The sequence below is a fragment of the Pleurodeles waltl genome, chromosome 2_2 (assembly GCF_031143425.1).
Source record: "Pleurodeles waltl isolate 20211129_DDA chromosome 2_2, aPleWal1.hap1.20221129, whole genome shotgun sequence".
In the NCBI taxonomy this organism is placed as follows: domain Eukaryota; kingdom Metazoa; phylum Chordata; class Amphibia; order Caudata; family Salamandridae; genus Pleurodeles; species Pleurodeles waltl.
The window spans coordinates 590,260,495-590,277,660 of record NC_090439.1 but is presented as its reverse complement, the minus strand read 5'-3'; the positions used below and the strand labels follow the sequence as shown (position 1 = coordinate 590,277,660).

The following is a 17,166-nucleotide window of genomic DNA, read 5'->3' as shown; positions in this document are numbered from 1 at the left end:
GCAGCACCCCACACTGTTTGCCTGGTTTCTAAATGCAATTTGGACTGGAGTGCACTGGGGTCCTCCTAATCAGGTTCCCAGTGCCAGTGTTCTTTCCCTAAAACATGGTAAAAGTAATTGAATACACCTTTAGCTACCACTATAAGTCCCTAGTAAAAGGTACTTAGGTACCCAGGGCATGGGGTACTATGGGTAAGCCCCTGAAAGTAGCAGCACTAATTGTGCCACCCTCAAGGGCTATGCATCCAGATGCACCCATCACTGCCATTGCAGGCAGAGTGTCGTGGTGCAAACCTAAAATACAAACTTGACATGGCACACTTTCTGTGTGCCCTGTTGACCCTACACTGCATATTTTATGGGTAAGTCACCCGTCTAGCAGGCCTTCCAGCCCTAAGCCAGGGTTCACCATACTATATGTGAGGGCATAATTGCATGAGCCATATGCCCCACTGTGTCCTTGCCAAATCTGGGACATAGTGAGTGAACAGAACAGCCATTTTGATATATGTGCTGGACACTGGTCAGTAGGAGTATCCCAGCTCCATAATGGCTACTCTGAACCCTGGGTTGTTTAGTATCAAACATCTCATAATAATACATCCAAACTGGTACCAGTACTGGATTTATTATCAAAAGTCCCCAGGGGCTACCTTAGAAGTGTCCCCTGAAAAAGCTGACTATTCTGGCATGGTTGCTGACTGGTTCCATCCAGCCTGCTGCCTCCAGACAGCCAATCCACAAACCTTGGGGGAGGGCCCTGCCTCTCCGCTTTGTAAAACAAAGCGCTTCCTGGGTGGAGGAGCTAATTCCCCCTCCCTCAGGAATGTGAACTGCCCTGACAGTGAGCTTCAAAGGGCTACCGCCCTTGAAACTTGACCCCCAGACCTGCTGCTAGCAGTAGATGGCCTCCCCCCTTTGCAAAATCCCACTCTTGGAGGGAGCAAAGGCGGGAAACCACACAAAGGGTAGGAGGAGTGCTCTCACCTAGCCTGCCCAACCCCTAAGGGGCTTGCAGGCAAAGTGGACCCTTCATTTAATTTTTCTCCATCTTGGAATGGAGAAAAATAGCCAATCAGGTTTAGGGAAGTGACCCTTCCCACAGGAAGTGGTCACTGTAGTGGGTGTAGCCATCTAAGGGTAAGCGCCCCATTGAACACTACCAGGTTCCCCCTAAAATGCCCACTAACTTCAGTATTTAGTGGGCTCCCCTAGACCAAGAATTTAGATTTGAAAATGATTTGAAGAAGAAAAGACCAGCACCAAAAAAAGACCACAGCAAGAGAACTGAGGACCTGCTGCACAAGAAAAGGCACCAAACCCTGCCTGCTGCACCCAGGACACGAAAATTGCCGCTGTGGAGGACTTGGACACTGGACTGACCCAAAGAAACCCCGGGGACCTCCAGGCTTCAAAGATCACCCCAGATCTCCCTCCTGAGTGGAAGCACCACTCAAGAAACTCAAGAAACTTGCAAAGGACCAACAAACCAGTGAAGGTTTCTCTGCAACCGGAAGTCACAGCCGGACCCGACGACACACCAACGACCACCCGGATGTGACCTACAAATGTGCCAAGTTTGGTGGCACTGCGCCCTCTAGTGGCCGAGTTACAGCAATACCCTGGGTACTGGTCAGCTGATATCGGACAACCAGAAAAACAGCTCCCCCCGAGCTGAAAATGTATCCGGAGGAAGCCCCAGTCAAGGGACTTCAGGAACACCCCGGACCTCCGACCAGAGTGCCCGGTTTGTGCAGTAAGCAGCCCTCAAAGTGACTCACCTCTAGCTCCAAAGGACTCCGTTGCGCACAGGAGTCTCCAAAGGACACCCTGGGCCTTGCATCCTTGGATCTGCTGTGTGCCCCGGGTCCCCAAACCCTTGCGACCTTATCAGCCCAAGTGGACCCCCAGGCACCAACTTTAAATCTGCAAACAAGCCCCTCTTTCAAGTGGCCCATCCAGGTGGCCCTGTGCCTGTGCCAAGAACCTCTCCAATGATGCTCCCGCCGGGAGCTGCCCGAGACTCTCCAGTTGGCACAGCATGCCCACCGACTGGTGCGACCACCCTGCAAAAGAAGAGACTGGTAACTCAAACGTGCGATTTTTTTCAATACATTTTTTAAAGTGACTGCCTATTGATTCCTATGGTGGGTAATTACGCACAGAAAGACTAACTTTGCTAAAACTTTAAAAAGCCATAACAAGAAAAGTACTTAAATTATTCTAAAGATTTTGGTTTTAAAAATTATATAAAAGTCTGAAGTATTTTTATAAATTCTGGTCTCGAGTTATTCATTGTGTGTGTGTGTGGGGGGGGGGGGCGGGGGGTGCATGATTGGATTTGTGAGTACAGCAAATACTTAGCACATCTCCTTGATTAGCCTAACTGCTCAACCAGCTACCTTAAAAATAAGAGCATTAGGTGGTCTGATTTTTACCCCTGAAAACTAACATGTGGTTGCCCGGACCCTCTGCACAGTGTACTTGGTTTTGTACACTGCATAGAGGGCCAGCCTCCAACATTTGGGCACCAGGGGTTTCCCGTGGGCTGCAGCATGTATTGTGCCACTCATGTGAGCCCATGAAAAATGTGTCTGGAGGCCTGCCATTCCAGCCTGTGTGAAAAGGTGCATGCACCCTTTCACCACAGGTCGCTGCACAAGGTCACTGTAAGTCACCCCTATGGTATGCCCTTCTAGCCCAGAGGGCAGGGCGCAGGTCCCTGTGTGCGAGGGCATCCCTGCATGAGCAGAGGTGCCCCGATGAATTCCAGCTCCATTGCACTGGACTTCATAAGTGCGGGAAGCCATTTTACCTGTGTACTAGACACAGTTCACTACCTATATTTAGCTACATCATGGTAACTCTGAACATGGACATTTTGGGTATCAAACATGTTGGAATCATAACCCAATACTGTTGCCAGTATTGGTTGTAGGATTTCGTGCACTCTCAGAGCTCCTTCGAGGACCCCCCGGTATTGCTCCTACCAGTCTTCTAGGGTTTCCAGGCAGTCTACGTTGCTGCCACCCTCCAGACAGGTTTCTGCCCTCCTGCTGCTTGACCAACTCAAGTAGGGGAAGGCAAAACAAAGGATTTCCTGTGGGAGATAGGTGACGTGGCATGGGAGGGGTAGCCTCCCCAAGCCACTGGTATGCTTTCAAGGGTACATTTGGTGCCCTCCTTGCATAAACCGGTTTGCACCAGCCCTGGGACCCCCAGTCCTTGCTCTGGGGGGAAACTGGACAAAGGAAAGGGGAGTGACGACTCCCCTGTCCATCATCACCCCAGGGGTGGTGCCCAGTGCTCCTCCATGTGGCCACTTGATTCATCCTTTGAGGTCGATGAGACTCCAGTCTTCACCAAGAAGTAAGAAGGAATCTCCCTTGGATTGAAGGAGTCACTCCCCTGCCTCTGCAGGCATCAACTGCAACAGCGATTGGCTGCATGGATCTGCTATTCCCTGGACCTGCGTGGATCCTGCATCACAGATGGTGGTCTGGCGTGGTCGTCTTGGTCCTCATTGCCAGCTGTCCAACTTGTGAGAGGGTAGGCCCTTGCCTCTCCTTGCAGAACTGTACCCCTGTGCACTGTGACTCTTGCAGCTATCAAGGCTTGTTTGCTTCTTCTCCAAGGGATCTTCAGGCTTCGTGTAGCCCCTGCCCCCAGCACTTCTTCTTGCCAAGCACAGTTCCCTCTCTGCTGCTCCACCGACGTGGGACTCCTATTCAGGTATGCTGAGTAGGTCTCACTGCGACTCCTGTGCCTGCTGCCGGAGAGTTGCCTGTGGGAGCTGCCTCCTCTTCTTGTGGCTCTCCCAGCTGCTGAGGGTCACCCCGGACTCCCCTCTGTGGTTCGAGTCCCTTAGGCCTTGCTGGTCCTCTTCAGCCTTACAACTTGTCTTCTTGTTTTGTATTTGCCAAGGCTTGTTGGTGGTTCTCAAACACCAATGAGCAACTGCAACCCAACAGATGACATGGGACACCATCTGCACCACTTCAGGAACTCCTCTTCATTGCCTGTGCTACACAGCTGGTCTTCGTTCCCCTGTTGACCTGGTCCTGCATCTGTGGAAGGGTGGGTAGGGGCTCCTGCCACGACAGGACACTCCATCTCGAACTGGACTTGGTCCCCTTCCTTTGCAGGTCTTCTTCTGCCAGAATCCACCTTTGGATTCTTTCAGTATTGTTGGGGTCTTGCACAATCCTTTTTCTAAGTCCTTCTGTTGGGTTTGGGGTAAACCAGGTACTTACCTCTGCTCATTTGGTCCCTTGGGGTCACTCTGGTACTCACCTTTTGGGGTTTCTAGTTTCTTCAGATTCCCTCCAATGATTCCACATCCTTGGGTGGGGGACTGTATCTCATGTAGTGCTATTGCATAAGCTTTGCATGTCTCCTTGATAAGTCTTGGCTGCTCATCCACAGCTACCACTAGAGAGCCCTGGCATCCTAGACACTGTCTACACTTCTCATCTGGAGGGAGCGCCGTGTCCACTGGTTCTGGAGGGAGCGCCGTGTCCACTGGTTCTGGAGGGAGCGCCGTGTCCACTGGTTCTGGAGGGAGCGCCGTGCCCACTGGTTCTGGAGGGAGCGCCGTGCCCACTGGTTCTGGAGGGAGCTCCATGCCCACTGGTTCTGGAGGGGGCTCCATGCCCACTGGTTCTGGAGGGGGCTCCATGCCCACTGGTTCTGGAGGGGGCTCCATGCCCACTGGTTCTGAAGGGGGCTCCTTGCCCACTAGTTCTGGAGGGGGCTCTTTGCCCACTAGTTCTGGAGGGGCTCCTTGCCCACTGGTTCTGGAGGGGGCTCATTGCCCACTGGTTCTGGGGGGAGAGGGAGGCTCCTTCGCCTTAGTTTTGGAAGGGGTCTCCTTGGCCTTAATTTTGGGAGGGGCCTCCTTGGCCTTAATTTTGGGAGGGGCGTCTTTGCCATTAGTTTTGGAATGGGGCTCCTTCGCTTTTGTCTTGGGATGGGGCTCCTTCGCTTTTGTCTTGGGATGGGGCTCCTTGGCCTTTGTTTTGGGAGGGGTCTTCTTGGCCCTAGGTTTTGGAGGTGGCTCCATGGTCTTGGTTGTCTGTTTGGGAGGGGGCGGTACTTTAGCCTTACGTTTTGGGGGTGCATGAGTGTCCTTGGGGCAGGGGGCCGGTGTCGCACTCATGTGCCCCTTAGTGGCAGCTGGAGACTTTGGGAGTGGATCAGTGTTAGACTGGGTGCTTGAGGTACCTGGCTGGGGGCGCTGGGACCTTCCTCTTTCGGGCAGGACGAGGGGCGGAGGGGGAGGGAAGAGGTCAAGGCAGGAAAGGAAAAGCTTCTTAGGGCCAATGGGACAGGATGTGGGGGGAGGGATGGGAATGGAGGTAGAAGTAGTGGTTGGAGGAGGAGGAGGAGGAGGAGGTGTGCTGGACTTGGGTGCAGGTGCATGGACAGTGCATGTGTGAGGTGGATGGCTGTTGGGGGTCTGAGTGTGAGCATTTGTGTGTCTTTGGGGGGCAGACAGGGTGGGGTAGGTCAAACAAGACGTGTGGATGGATGTTGTGATGGTGTCTGCAAGTGAGGTGGGTGTGCTGCATGAGGTGGTAATGGTGACTGCGCATGTGGTGTGTGGGGTGCATGTCTGTGGGTCTGCTGTTGTGGTGACTGTGGGCAAGGCTGTGCAGGTGGCAGGTTCAGGAACGTTGATGCAGTGTATGCAGGTGTGAGTGTGGATGTGACTGAGGGAGAAGGGGGAGACAGTGGAGGTAGTGGATGATGTGTGTCCATCTGTGTGTTTGCAGTGTGAGTGCTTGTGGACTGAAGTGTGCTGCCTGTGTTTGTCTGTGCGAGTATTGTGTGATGTTTTGTCTGAATGTGTGTGTGGGATGGGTTTGGGGTGAGGAGACTGGGAAGTAGTAGTTGGAGGAGGGGATAGAAAAAACAGGGACACTGGCTGCCTTCAGTGAAGAGGCCAGAGACTGAAACGATCTCTGTAGGGCCACAAGCCACCGTGAATGCCCTCCAGGAAGGCACTGCATTGCTGCATCTGGGATGCTAGCCCCTGGATGGATTCACTATGGTGTGCTGCCCTACAGAGATGGAACTCAGGAGGTCAATAGCCTCCTCAGTGAGGGCAGCAGGGCTGACTGGGGCAGGGCCTGAGGTGCCTGGGGCGAAGGAGATGCCCATCCTCCTGGGTGAGCATGCACGGGCAGTGGGGGGCAACTGGGAGGGCAGTGCTGGTCCCAGAGGGGTCCGCCACCCCCAGGGAGCTGCCATCGGAGGAGGATTCAGAGTCAGTGGTATCAGCTCCTGTCCCCCAACCGTGGTACTCCCCTGCCCTCCGTCCCGCTGGGCCACTCAGCGTTGGTGGACTCTGCCTCATGGGTCCAGTGGGCTGCAGCTCCCTCACTCTTTGGTGCCCCTGCTCCTCCAGATGATGCTAATGCACACATGGACAGGATGACAAAAGGAGAGGGGGGAGAAAGAAAGGGAGCACAGGGTTGATTACCGCACCAACAGCACAGATGGCATACACACAACTGTCACAGACTGAGAATGGGCAGTATTGACCACACTGGCATACCATTGGCTAAGTATCACAGCAGGTAGGAGCCAAACACTGTCATCTGCACACCAGCTGGGACCAACTAAGCCCTGTCTGCCATGGAAAGCCAGCTACCTAACAATCAAAATCATGCAATTCACCCAATTAGCCTATGCTGGGCCATGCAGCGATGTGCAAACTGGCATATTGGTGCATCCACTGACTAGTACCCTGCACCCAAATCCCATGCAAGGCAACAGAGATGGGTGTCAAACACACTGTACTCACCCCCTTGTGGCTGCTGAAATGGCCTCAAGTGCCCATCCAGCTCTGGGTAGGCCACCGCCAGTACGCAGGCCTTCAGGGTGGGGTCAGGTTCCGAATGGCACCCCTCCCTTGTTGGGAGGCCATCTCCAGCTGGGCATACACGGGCTTCAGGGCCCAGCGTCTCAGATCCTCCCACCGTTTCCTGCAGTGGGTGCTCCTCCTGCTATAGACCCCCAGGTTCCGCACATCCTTAGCGATGGCACACCACATCCCCTTCTTCTGATGGGCGCTGACCTGCAGAGGAAACACAAACAGAGGGACACCATGAACCAGACAATCCAGCCTGTCACACATATGGCCTACAAACTGCATTTGCCCCTCATGAGGCGCACACAACCCGTACCTCTGCATTAAAACTGCTACCAGCCATACCCCTCCCCAAATGACACACTGCCAGCACACACACACACATCTCCATGCAACCACGTTGCATGTAACGTACCCATGGTTTACTCACCTGTTGGTCTGGAGGCCCATACAACTGCCCATACAGCGGTAGGACCCCATCCACGAGCCTATCCGACTCCTCTGACGTGAAGGCTGGGGCCCTTTCCCCTGTTGCACGTCATGGCAGGTTCCAGACACAGGTCACAGCAGCACACACAGTGGAAATGTTGTCCTGTGGAAAGTCAGGAATCAAGTGAAGTGGTAGAAATAAAATGGTGGTCACGTCCGCATCATTGAACACTGTCACCGTCGGCATTGATCATCATTGGTTCCCATACTCCATAGAGGACCATGTTGGCCAATGAGGAATTGCACAGTGGTGCAGACCGCCTCCCACCATGACACATATGCCGGCGGAGTGAGGCCACGTCCACCTGTCCCTGCATACAGGACAGGCAGTTGCCATTTTCTAAGGCTAGTACACATGTACAGATTAATAAGTGCGTCATTGTAGTCGAATGTACACACCTAGACAATTCCAGTGTCCAGCATTCAAGCATGCTCTGTGTACGCTGCTGTAGTGTGTTCATGGTTCCTGTTGTCACTCCCTTCTTACTTTTGGGACCCTTATGTACCAACCACTGTGGAGGAATAGGTGGAGGAGTCAAGCACCTGTGTACAGACCCCTTGTGGCCTTGGCTACACTGTAGGACAGGCACATCATACTCACCTATCGCCTGGACAGGGCCACAATCACAGAGCTCTGTGCACATTTGGAGCCTGATCTGCTACCTGCTATCTGTTGCACCACAATAATACCTCCTCTTGTACAGGTACTCTCAGTGCTCCATTTCCTGGTAACTGTCTCTTTCCAGGTGACAGTGGGCGTGGCTGCAAGAATGTTACAGCCAATGTTCTCTATTGTGTTTGCAAGGGTTTTGGCAGCCTTGCTCAAATACACATGCAGCTAGATCACATTCCCCCAGGTAGATGATTTACAAGTGATGAACAAGTGTACAGGAATAGGAAGAGTTTCCACTCACTCAATTTCCAAATGGTGTGCCTTGCTGACCAGTACATCTTCCACGTCGCTGCCAAGTATCCTGGGTCGGTGCATGATGCTTTTGTCCTGAGGAATAGCAGTGTCTCACAGCTGATGGCACAACTGCAGAGGCAGAAAATGTGGCTTATAGGTGAGCCTGAGTCCCCACCCAATGTATGTCAGTGCATCCCTTCAGGAGTCATACCCGATGCCATTGTGCAGGACTAATGTGTGTCCCTCACTTCTTGCAGGTGATTCCGGCTACCCAAACCTGTCCTGGCTCCTGACCCCTGTTAGGAATCCGAGAACAGGGGCTGAGAATAGTTACAATGATGTTCATGGGCCTACCAGGAGGATTGTTGAAAGGACCTTTAGTCCCCTGAAGACCAGGTTCATGCGCCTCCACCTGACAGGTGCATCCCTATGCTACTCCCCCTGAGAAGGTCTGCAGGATTGTTTGTGTGTGCTGCGTGCTGCACAATTTGGCCCTCAGGCACCATGTAGGAGGAGGGGGGTGACAATGCAGCTTTTGCAGCAGTGGACAGTGAGGACAGTAAGGAGGAGGAAGAGGAGGAGGATGATGTGGCCACAGGACACTTATAATACAGCAGTACTGCCAATGACACTCAGGTAAGACTGTTGAACTAAACATTTCACCATGTTAGTGTTGTGCTGTGTGGCTGTAGCATAATGCCAGTCATTACCTTTGAATCCCACCTGACTATCACCTATGCCTTTCCTTTTTGCACATGTTGGTGTGGTTACAACAGTGTAATGCTGTGATGTGTAAAGACTGCTGGGACACATCTGTAGGCTGGATCAACATATTACTGGACATTTACACAGGATCATGCAGTTTATTAAAGTTCAGTACATTGTACATTAACTTCAGATAAAGCACTATTACTCAAGTTTTGTCCAAGGGTGTTAAATAAACATTTGTATACAATGGGTGATGGTTGGGAATAGTCCAGTGTAGTGAGCCAGTCTGTTTGTAGCACAGGTCCAGTGTCCAAGGGGCCATAGGAAGGGAAGCAATGGCAGGGGAGGGGTGCTAGTGGCCTGTGGGACCTGTGGCACGGCCTCCTGTCCACCAGCTGCAGCAGATGTGGAGGGCTGGTCAGTACACTGGCTAGTGGAAGGGGCCCCGCTGGTGTGCTGTGTACTCCATCATGATGTTGGCTATGTCACCCAGCACCCCTTCAATGGATACCATGGTGGTGTTCTGAGCCTGCAATTCTTGCTTTATCTCCTGGTGGTGTTCCCCCTGCATCCACTGGTTCTCCTGCATGATGTTAATCACCTGACCCATCTTGTCCTGGGATTGTTGGTAAGCCCCCAGGACATTAGTAAGTGCCTCCTGGGCAGTCAGTTTCCTAGGCCTGTTCTCCCCCCGGCGCACAGCTGTCCTCCGACCGTCCCTGGCCCTAGGTGCTTCTGTTCCCTGTACGGTGTGCCCACTTTCACTGACCCCAGGACCCTTATTGTCTTGCCTGTGAGGTGTGGACTGGGTTCCCTGTACAGGTGGGGACAGAGGTCTGGGGACGTTGGGTGGCTGCTGTGATGTTGGATTCTGAGTGGGGAGGCTCTGTAGTGGACTGGGTGTGAGGTGGGTTAGCCAACTGACCAGTGGTCCATGATGGGCCAGGGAGTTCATCCAGATCCAGAGCTCCAGAGTTGCTGTCATCAGTGGGGGCATATTCAGGTGGGGGACTGGGTAGCCGTGGCACCTCCTCGCCGCTGAGATTGGCTGGGGCACCTGTGGGGATGTAAGTGGTGTATTTTGTTATATGTATGTGACATATTCTGCATCACTAGCTTCCCCTATATTATTGCTGTTGCCCTGCCACCTTTGTTTGTGTATGGTGATGTATTGTGGGATTGCTAGTTCTCCATGCATTGGTGGTGGGTGTACATGCAGGGCTGGAAGGGATGTGCATGCAGTGGGTATGGCATGCAGGGCATGAGATTTCATTTTGGTAATTGTGGTGGTGCACGGTATGGAATGGAATGGAATGGAGTGGGGTGATGGGTGTCAGGGTTGAAGGGTGGCATCCAGGTATGGGGGGTGATAGGTAGTAAATGTTGACTCACCTGTGTCCAGTCCTCTGAGTACTCTATTGAGTCACTCAATATGCATGGTTGCTGAAACTTGCTCCTCCCATTCTGTCAGCTGTGAGGGAGAAGGTGGGGGTCCACTGCCAGTCCTCTGAAGAGTGAGCTGGTGCCTTGCTGCAATGGAACGCACCTTCCCCCGTAGATCATTCCACCTCTTCCTTATGTCGTCCCTTGTGTGCGGATGTAGTCCCATGGTGTTCACCCTGTCCACGATCTTCCACCATAGCTCCATCTTCCTGGCAATGGATATCTGCTGGACCTGTGCTCTAAACAGCTGTGGCTCTACCCTGACTATTTCCTCAACCATGACCCAGCACTCCTCATCGGTGAAACGGGGGTGCCTTGTGGGGACATAGGTGTTATGTGGTGTGTGTACGTTGTGCAGAGGGTGATGTGTGATGTGGCGTGTCAGATGAATTGGTAGTTGTGATATGTGTGTGCAGTTCTCTTTTGGATTAGCGTCACAAAGTGTAGCCGCCTTCTCATGTTAGCAAAGGATTGTGGGTGATGTGGGTATGTGTTTTATAGTGCTGTTGGTGGGTGTGTGGGGTGTGTGCATTTGTGTTAGGTGTGGGTTTTTTGTTCTGGCCAGTGTTGTCTTGTTTTGTATTTAGGTGGACATATCCGCCGCAGCGGTGTTCACCACCAATGGTTTACCGCCGTTGAATGTCCGCTGTGGTGATTCGTGGGTCATTATTTGAAGGATGTAGTATTGGTGGCGTGGCGGTATGGGTGGTAGTACCGACAGTTTATCTCATACAGTGGGTCTGTCGGATTTGTGGTTGTGGCTGTTTTCTTTCGGTTTTGTATGTATGTGTCATACTCTGGCAGACGGATGTCCTCCTCCATGTCGGTATGCTGGGAACTCAGTATTTACTGCCAAGGTCATAATGAGGGCCTATGTCTACCAGATAAATCACTACCAAAGGTAAGTAACTTGTTCTTTAATGCTAGTACAGTGAGTTGAAGGATAATGTCCTCCCCTTTTGCATTCCATTAACCACAATCCTAGCTCTTTCCCCTTTGTCTTTTTATGACCTGTTCTTGCTAAATCCAGTCTAACTGACAACAATGTGCCTATCGGTGGATGATTCAATGTCAAATTTTAATTATGATACAATGTGAGTTAGGTTGGTAAAGGAATTGAAAGATGTACAATGTGTGCCTTGCAAAGAGAGGAGTAGTCTTTGAAATCTGTCCTGGGAATAATATTATTATAAATATTTTCACAGGATAAAGAAGAAACTGGATAAAGGAGGAGTAGTAGAAGATTTTATCCATGCATTGGAACAACTTTCTAATCCTGAGATGCTCTTTAAGGTACAGAGAACAGTCTGAAAACTGAATTTGGAATACACGTGCAGTTCTGTATGTAAAACAAAGTGTACTTTACAGAAGTAGTTTAATATTAAAAAAGATTATTTAGAGGTGCTGAGGATCATTTTCATGTTGATTGTTTTAATTTGAGCTGTTGCTCTTCACCATATTAAGCCTGAAATGAGAATAAGTCATAAACTGACTGACTGTACTGCTGGGATAATTTATCTTTTTATTGTTGCCTTTAAGTATTTTCTGTCATTATTGCATTGCCATCAGGATGATAATTTGCACTATCAATTACATTTTTATTAAGCTAGCAGTCTGATAAAGACATGTAGTTGCAGATTCCTTATCTTAGAATTTTCCCCAGGCATCCGCTTGATCCATATAATTTTCTGAGCAGTACCCCTGCGCACTGTGTTATGGCATCAATCAGCTCCACGTCAATCATCGGTGGAGTTCGCACTGGATACGAGATTGCGGATCCTATATAGGCGCTTTTCTTTCCGCACCACCTAGCAACCATCCGAAGAGAGCTACCCGTCAGTCATGTTTTGACTGGCCTTTTTTTCTTTCTTTTTTATTTTGTTGAAGATTTCTTGAGTTTTCTACTCCTGCTTCATCGAGGATGTCATCAAGGAAACCGGGTTTAAGCCCTGCGGGTCGTGTCATCGGGCGATGTCAATGACGGATTTGCACCTCGTGTCTCTTTGGTGTCTGGAGCACGGCTGTGACCCCAAAGTCATGCTCAGAGTGTTGGGCCATGCATCTGAAGGCTTTGAGGGAATGGTCCCTGAAGCTGATGATGGGCTGAGGCTTGACTCTGCCCAAGTCAGGGTTTCAGTTTAGAGGAAGGTCCCGGGAGCAGTCGCGGAATCCTCCATCATCGTCGTCCCACTGTAAATCCTCAGGCCGATCGGGTAAGTTAAGGCATAAGAAGTCGTCGAAGCGCTCTTGGCTTCTCCTTGTTTGTCGACAGACGAGATGAGGGAGCATCATCATTATAGACCTCCCTCTGTGGAGCCTGCATCCGGCTGACTCTGCTCCTCTGTGAATTTCCGGGAGCCAGAGCGACCCCTGCACAGTTGAGAGTTCTGTGACGCCATGCTCCTCATTTTTCAGCAGTCCAGCAGTGCTGGTGCCTTTGGGCCCCATGGACTCAGAAGGGACCCCTTTGGGTTCCATGCCAACAGGTTCGGCCCGAGGGGCACCCATGGATCCACACCCGGATCCGAACCAACACTAGTCGTACCACCTCAACATTCACCAGTTTTTGATGCTGCAGTGCCGCCCATTCCCCCGAGCAGCGCAATTCCCATTGTTATTGTCGACTCTGACATGGAGCCGGATGGGCATTGTGTGATTCCGCAGGTGCCTTTCTATGTCAGATCCTGAGCCCCTTTACTGTGGGCTAGATTACAATAAAGAACGGGAGGGGTCGCTGGACCCTTTAGAATACCAGCTCCAAGACACTATGGACTAGCGTACAGACTTGGGTGAGGCCAGCGGACTGTATACTTCTTTAGATACTGGCATGCTTTCTCTTCCTATCGTGACTACAGAGGAAGAAGCTTCATATTCAGTGGTGGTGCAAAGAGCAGCTGAGGTCCTGGACCTTGAATTGCGTTTGGTGGCAGTCAGGAATAACTTCCTGACAGAGGTGTTTCTACCTGGAACTTCATCTTCTGAACCCCTGCTCCTGTTTAATGAAACCCTTACAGATGTCGCACTGGGTACCTCGTCCAAACCTAGCACAGGGGCTCCTGTGAACAGGACAACAGGCTGCCGCCATCGCCCTGCTCCGGCCGACCCACGTTTTCTGACACAACACCCCAGCCCTGAGAGCTTGGTTATCCAAGTTTTCACCTCCCAGCCATGCAGCAGCAACTCCTGGGGTACTGGATGACCTGCACCAAGTGTAGGAGTCTGGCTCAGTATATGGTGCACACCTACAGGTGAGGCACTATGCACAGAATCCAGGCAACCCTTAGTGATAGTGTTAGTGGTTCCAAATAACCAAAGCTCTTATGGGATAGCTGTGAAGAGCAGCTAAGGCAGACTGGAGAGGGTGTAAGGCAATTGCAAATACCGCAAAATTTGGTCAGTAATGTTCACACAAGAAAAAACCACACCGGTGTTAGAGCACTAAACTAACTTTGGTATATATCCTAACCAGTGTTATATACACACTAAAGATACTTAGAAATAGGTAAGTAAAAGTACATAGGTCCCGATGGGGATGCCAAACCATATACTAAAAAAAATGGGATGTGAAAGTCACAACTAACCATGACTACCATCCAAAGACCCTCAAGATTGTGGAAGCACTTAAACACCAAAGCTAGCTAGGACTCCCAAGGCGCCCTTGTGCAGAGGTGTTACTCCGGATCAGGTGTCAATAGGATAACATTGGAAAATCGCAGTAAGGGTTTTCATGTTCCCGTACCTTCCAAGAGGACCCGAACAAACCTGTTGAGACAAGGAAGGTTCAAGAGTACCCCCACATGTGAATACCAAGAGAAGTAGAGTACCTACACCAGGGAGCGCAGGTTCATAGGGGTGAAGTCGTGTTGAAATCTCCTGTTGAAGTCAATGGGAACCTTGGCTTTCCAGCTGTTGTCGTGACCCGTGGACCAGATCGGTAGAACCCAGGCGTGGATTCCAGACAAAGATGACCTACAGAAAGAGGGGGCAGAGTCCAGACCACCCGGTGATGTTCAGGGGGTGCAGGACGGCAATGCCCACCCTTCTTGAAGATGCTTTCCTGATGGACCGTGGTCAAGGAGGTGCAGCTGTGGTGTTCAGGCGATACAGAAGGATCCCAGGAGCTGGTTATGAGCTGTCCCACACCGGCCGTCAAATTGCAGAGGGATCAGTGGTCAGCAGGTCCACCAACAAGCATTTACAAATACAAGAGAAGCGTTGCACCTGGAGTTGCAGAAGTGGGGACCATCAAGGTCCAAGGGACTCAACCTTTGCAGGTAAGTCAGGGCCAGCCCTCAGAAAGCAAGAGAGCCAGCAGGAATTGATGGAGACCCCCAGTAGAATCTGACAGCAGGCACAGGGAGTCATAGGGAGGCCTGAGGATCTCAGAAAAGATGGATGCAGGAGTTGCAGGGAGGATGTCGCTCTTGGAGCTGGGAGGTGCTGGAGTCTGGGGCTTCTTGAAGCTAGGAGGTCTTCGGACTGAAGAGCCAACAAGCCTTGGCAGTGACAAACAGATGCCGTTCACAGGGTTTCTGGCAAAGGAGCTCCAATGAGGGACCACAGTCTTCCCACTTGCAAGGAAGACAAGTGATATCTCTGGAGAGCCACAGAACAACCTCCTGTGTTGTAGAGCCTTGAAGAGTCCGTGGGACAGCAGGATCCACAAACCGTTCTTTGATGTTGACGTGCCTGCGGAAGCAGAGGAGTGGCTCCTTCACTCCAAAGGAGATTGCTTCTTGCTGTCCTAAGTGCAACCAGAGTCCTTGTGACTCAGGAGGGTGCATGGCTACGGAAGTTGCAGACTCCTTACAATACTCTGGGTCAAAGTTGCAGTAGATGCCCTCTTACTAGTTGCAGTCTTATCTTGTCTTGGTTCCCAGTGAAGTCAAGCAGCAGGTTCCAGTGTCCAGTTCGCATAAGTGTTGTGAAGAAGAGTCTTGCAGATTAATCTTGCAGACCAATCTTGTGGAGTAATCTAGAGTCCCACCCTCAGGGGGAATCCCTAAAGAGGAACCCAGGAAGGGGGTTTGACAGCTTTTGCTGTGATCCACCTATCGGGAGGGTCAGGGATGCTACCCTGCTGGATTGACCAGTCAGATGCTTGCAGAGGCCTCTGCTCATCTTATTTCCAATGTGGCAGAATCAAGTGGCCTCCTGGTAGAGCTCTGGGTACCTCTCTAGGGGAGGAGTTAGACAAGGGGTGGTTGCCCACTCACCCGTCCTTTGTGGGGCTCCTGCACTTGAGGAAACCGGTTTTGCAAGGATGGCACCGAATGTGCCCTTCACAGCAGTCTGGTGACCCTCAAGAGCACTCCCACCCTAGCCCAGAGACACCTATTTCTAAAGGAGAGGTAGTAACACCTTTGCTGAAGGAAATTCTTTCTTCTGCCTTCCCCTGCTCGAGTTAAGCTCAGCCTCAGGAGGGCAGAACAGTGCTTGGGCTGAGCAGCAGCACTGGTGTGCACGCAGACCCTGCAAAGCTGCACAAGCAGACATGGGGTATCCTCCAAAGAATCTCCAAAGTACATGGAATGATGCAACTAGCACTGGAGTCTGTGTAGCTGCATGATTCCAAAATGTTTGATACCAAACAGGGCCAGGTTTGGTGAAGCCATTATGTAGTTGGACATCTCGTGTGGACTGGTGTCCACTACACACCTTAAAATGGCTTCACTGCCCTTACAAAGCCCAGGAAATGGAGTCTGGGGTTTGTGTGGGTACCTCTGCTCATGCAGGGATACCCTCACACATAGAACCTTGCACCCTGCCCTTGGGCTGAAGGGCCTACCTTTAAAGGTGTCTTACAGGATCAGAGTGACCAAGAAATAAGGTAAACATTATGTCTGGGGTAAAAGGTGCATGCACCTTTTCACACAGGTTAGGCTGCAATGGCAGGTCTGTCTTCACAGTTTGCATGGGCTCCCATGGGTGGTATAATACATGCTGCAGCACACGGCGAACCCTGGTGTACCAATGCCCTGGGTACCTAATTAGTATACACTAGGGACTTACATGGGTGCACCAGTATGCCAATTGTGGGTTGTAAACAATTTAGTGTATGCAGAGTTCTAGCCCTTGCCATCTGTCAGGCAGCAGCGTGTGCATCTCTGCACCACAAGTTAACCAAACACTACTGCCTGGACAGCCAAATCCGCAGGGATGGTCACTTTGCCCCTTCGGTCCTACAGGGGTTTATAGTATGATCTTAGTTTGCAGACCCACCTCTGGGGATGGTATTACTTGGGTATCTGTTATAAGGAAAGGAAGCTGCAATTAGATATCTGTATATGATGGTCAAGTTACTTACCTTCGGTAACGCCTTATGTGGTAGAGACAATGTTTTTACTGAACCACCCATCCTCCCTGCCCTGAGAACTGATTTCTAGGGCAGGAACTCCCCTTTCAGGGCCCTGGTGATCAATGTTCTTCATGGCACTGTGTTTCTTGCATGGAAAGGCGCCTATAATCAAACTGCAATATCCAGTGCATACTACGCAGACGACAGAAGCAGAGCTGATCGACTCCGCCTAAAGGCACGCTGGGGTACTGCTCAAGAAAAATCTCCAGATCCAGACTGACGCCTCAGGGAAATTCTAAGCTAAAACAAATCACAACTAGATATTGTCTCTATCAGATAAGGCGTTACCGAAGGTAAGTAACTTGTCCTTCTGTTAATAAGTTCATGTCAGAGTCACCAGATCCTTGGGGTCTGTGCACGTTCCCAACACGTCCACCACTGAACAGC

At 51.2% G+C, this 17,166-nt stretch overlaps 1 protein-coding gene across 2 annotated transcripts in view; it reads left to right on the top strand.

The window, feature by feature from the left end:
* Window positions 1–17,166, top strand: part of PRKDC (protein kinase, DNA-activated, catalytic subunit) — a 2,139,921-nt gene that overhangs the window by 1,782,080 nt on the left and 340,675 nt on the right. For both annotated transcript variants that reach the window (XM_069220133.1, XM_069220131.1), the window contains one exon: window positions 11,627–11,714. In XM_069220133.1, coding sequence (XP_069076234.1) covers window positions 11,627–11,714 — 88 coding nt within the window. The remainder of the gene's footprint in view (window positions 1–11,626; window positions 11,715–17,166) is intronic.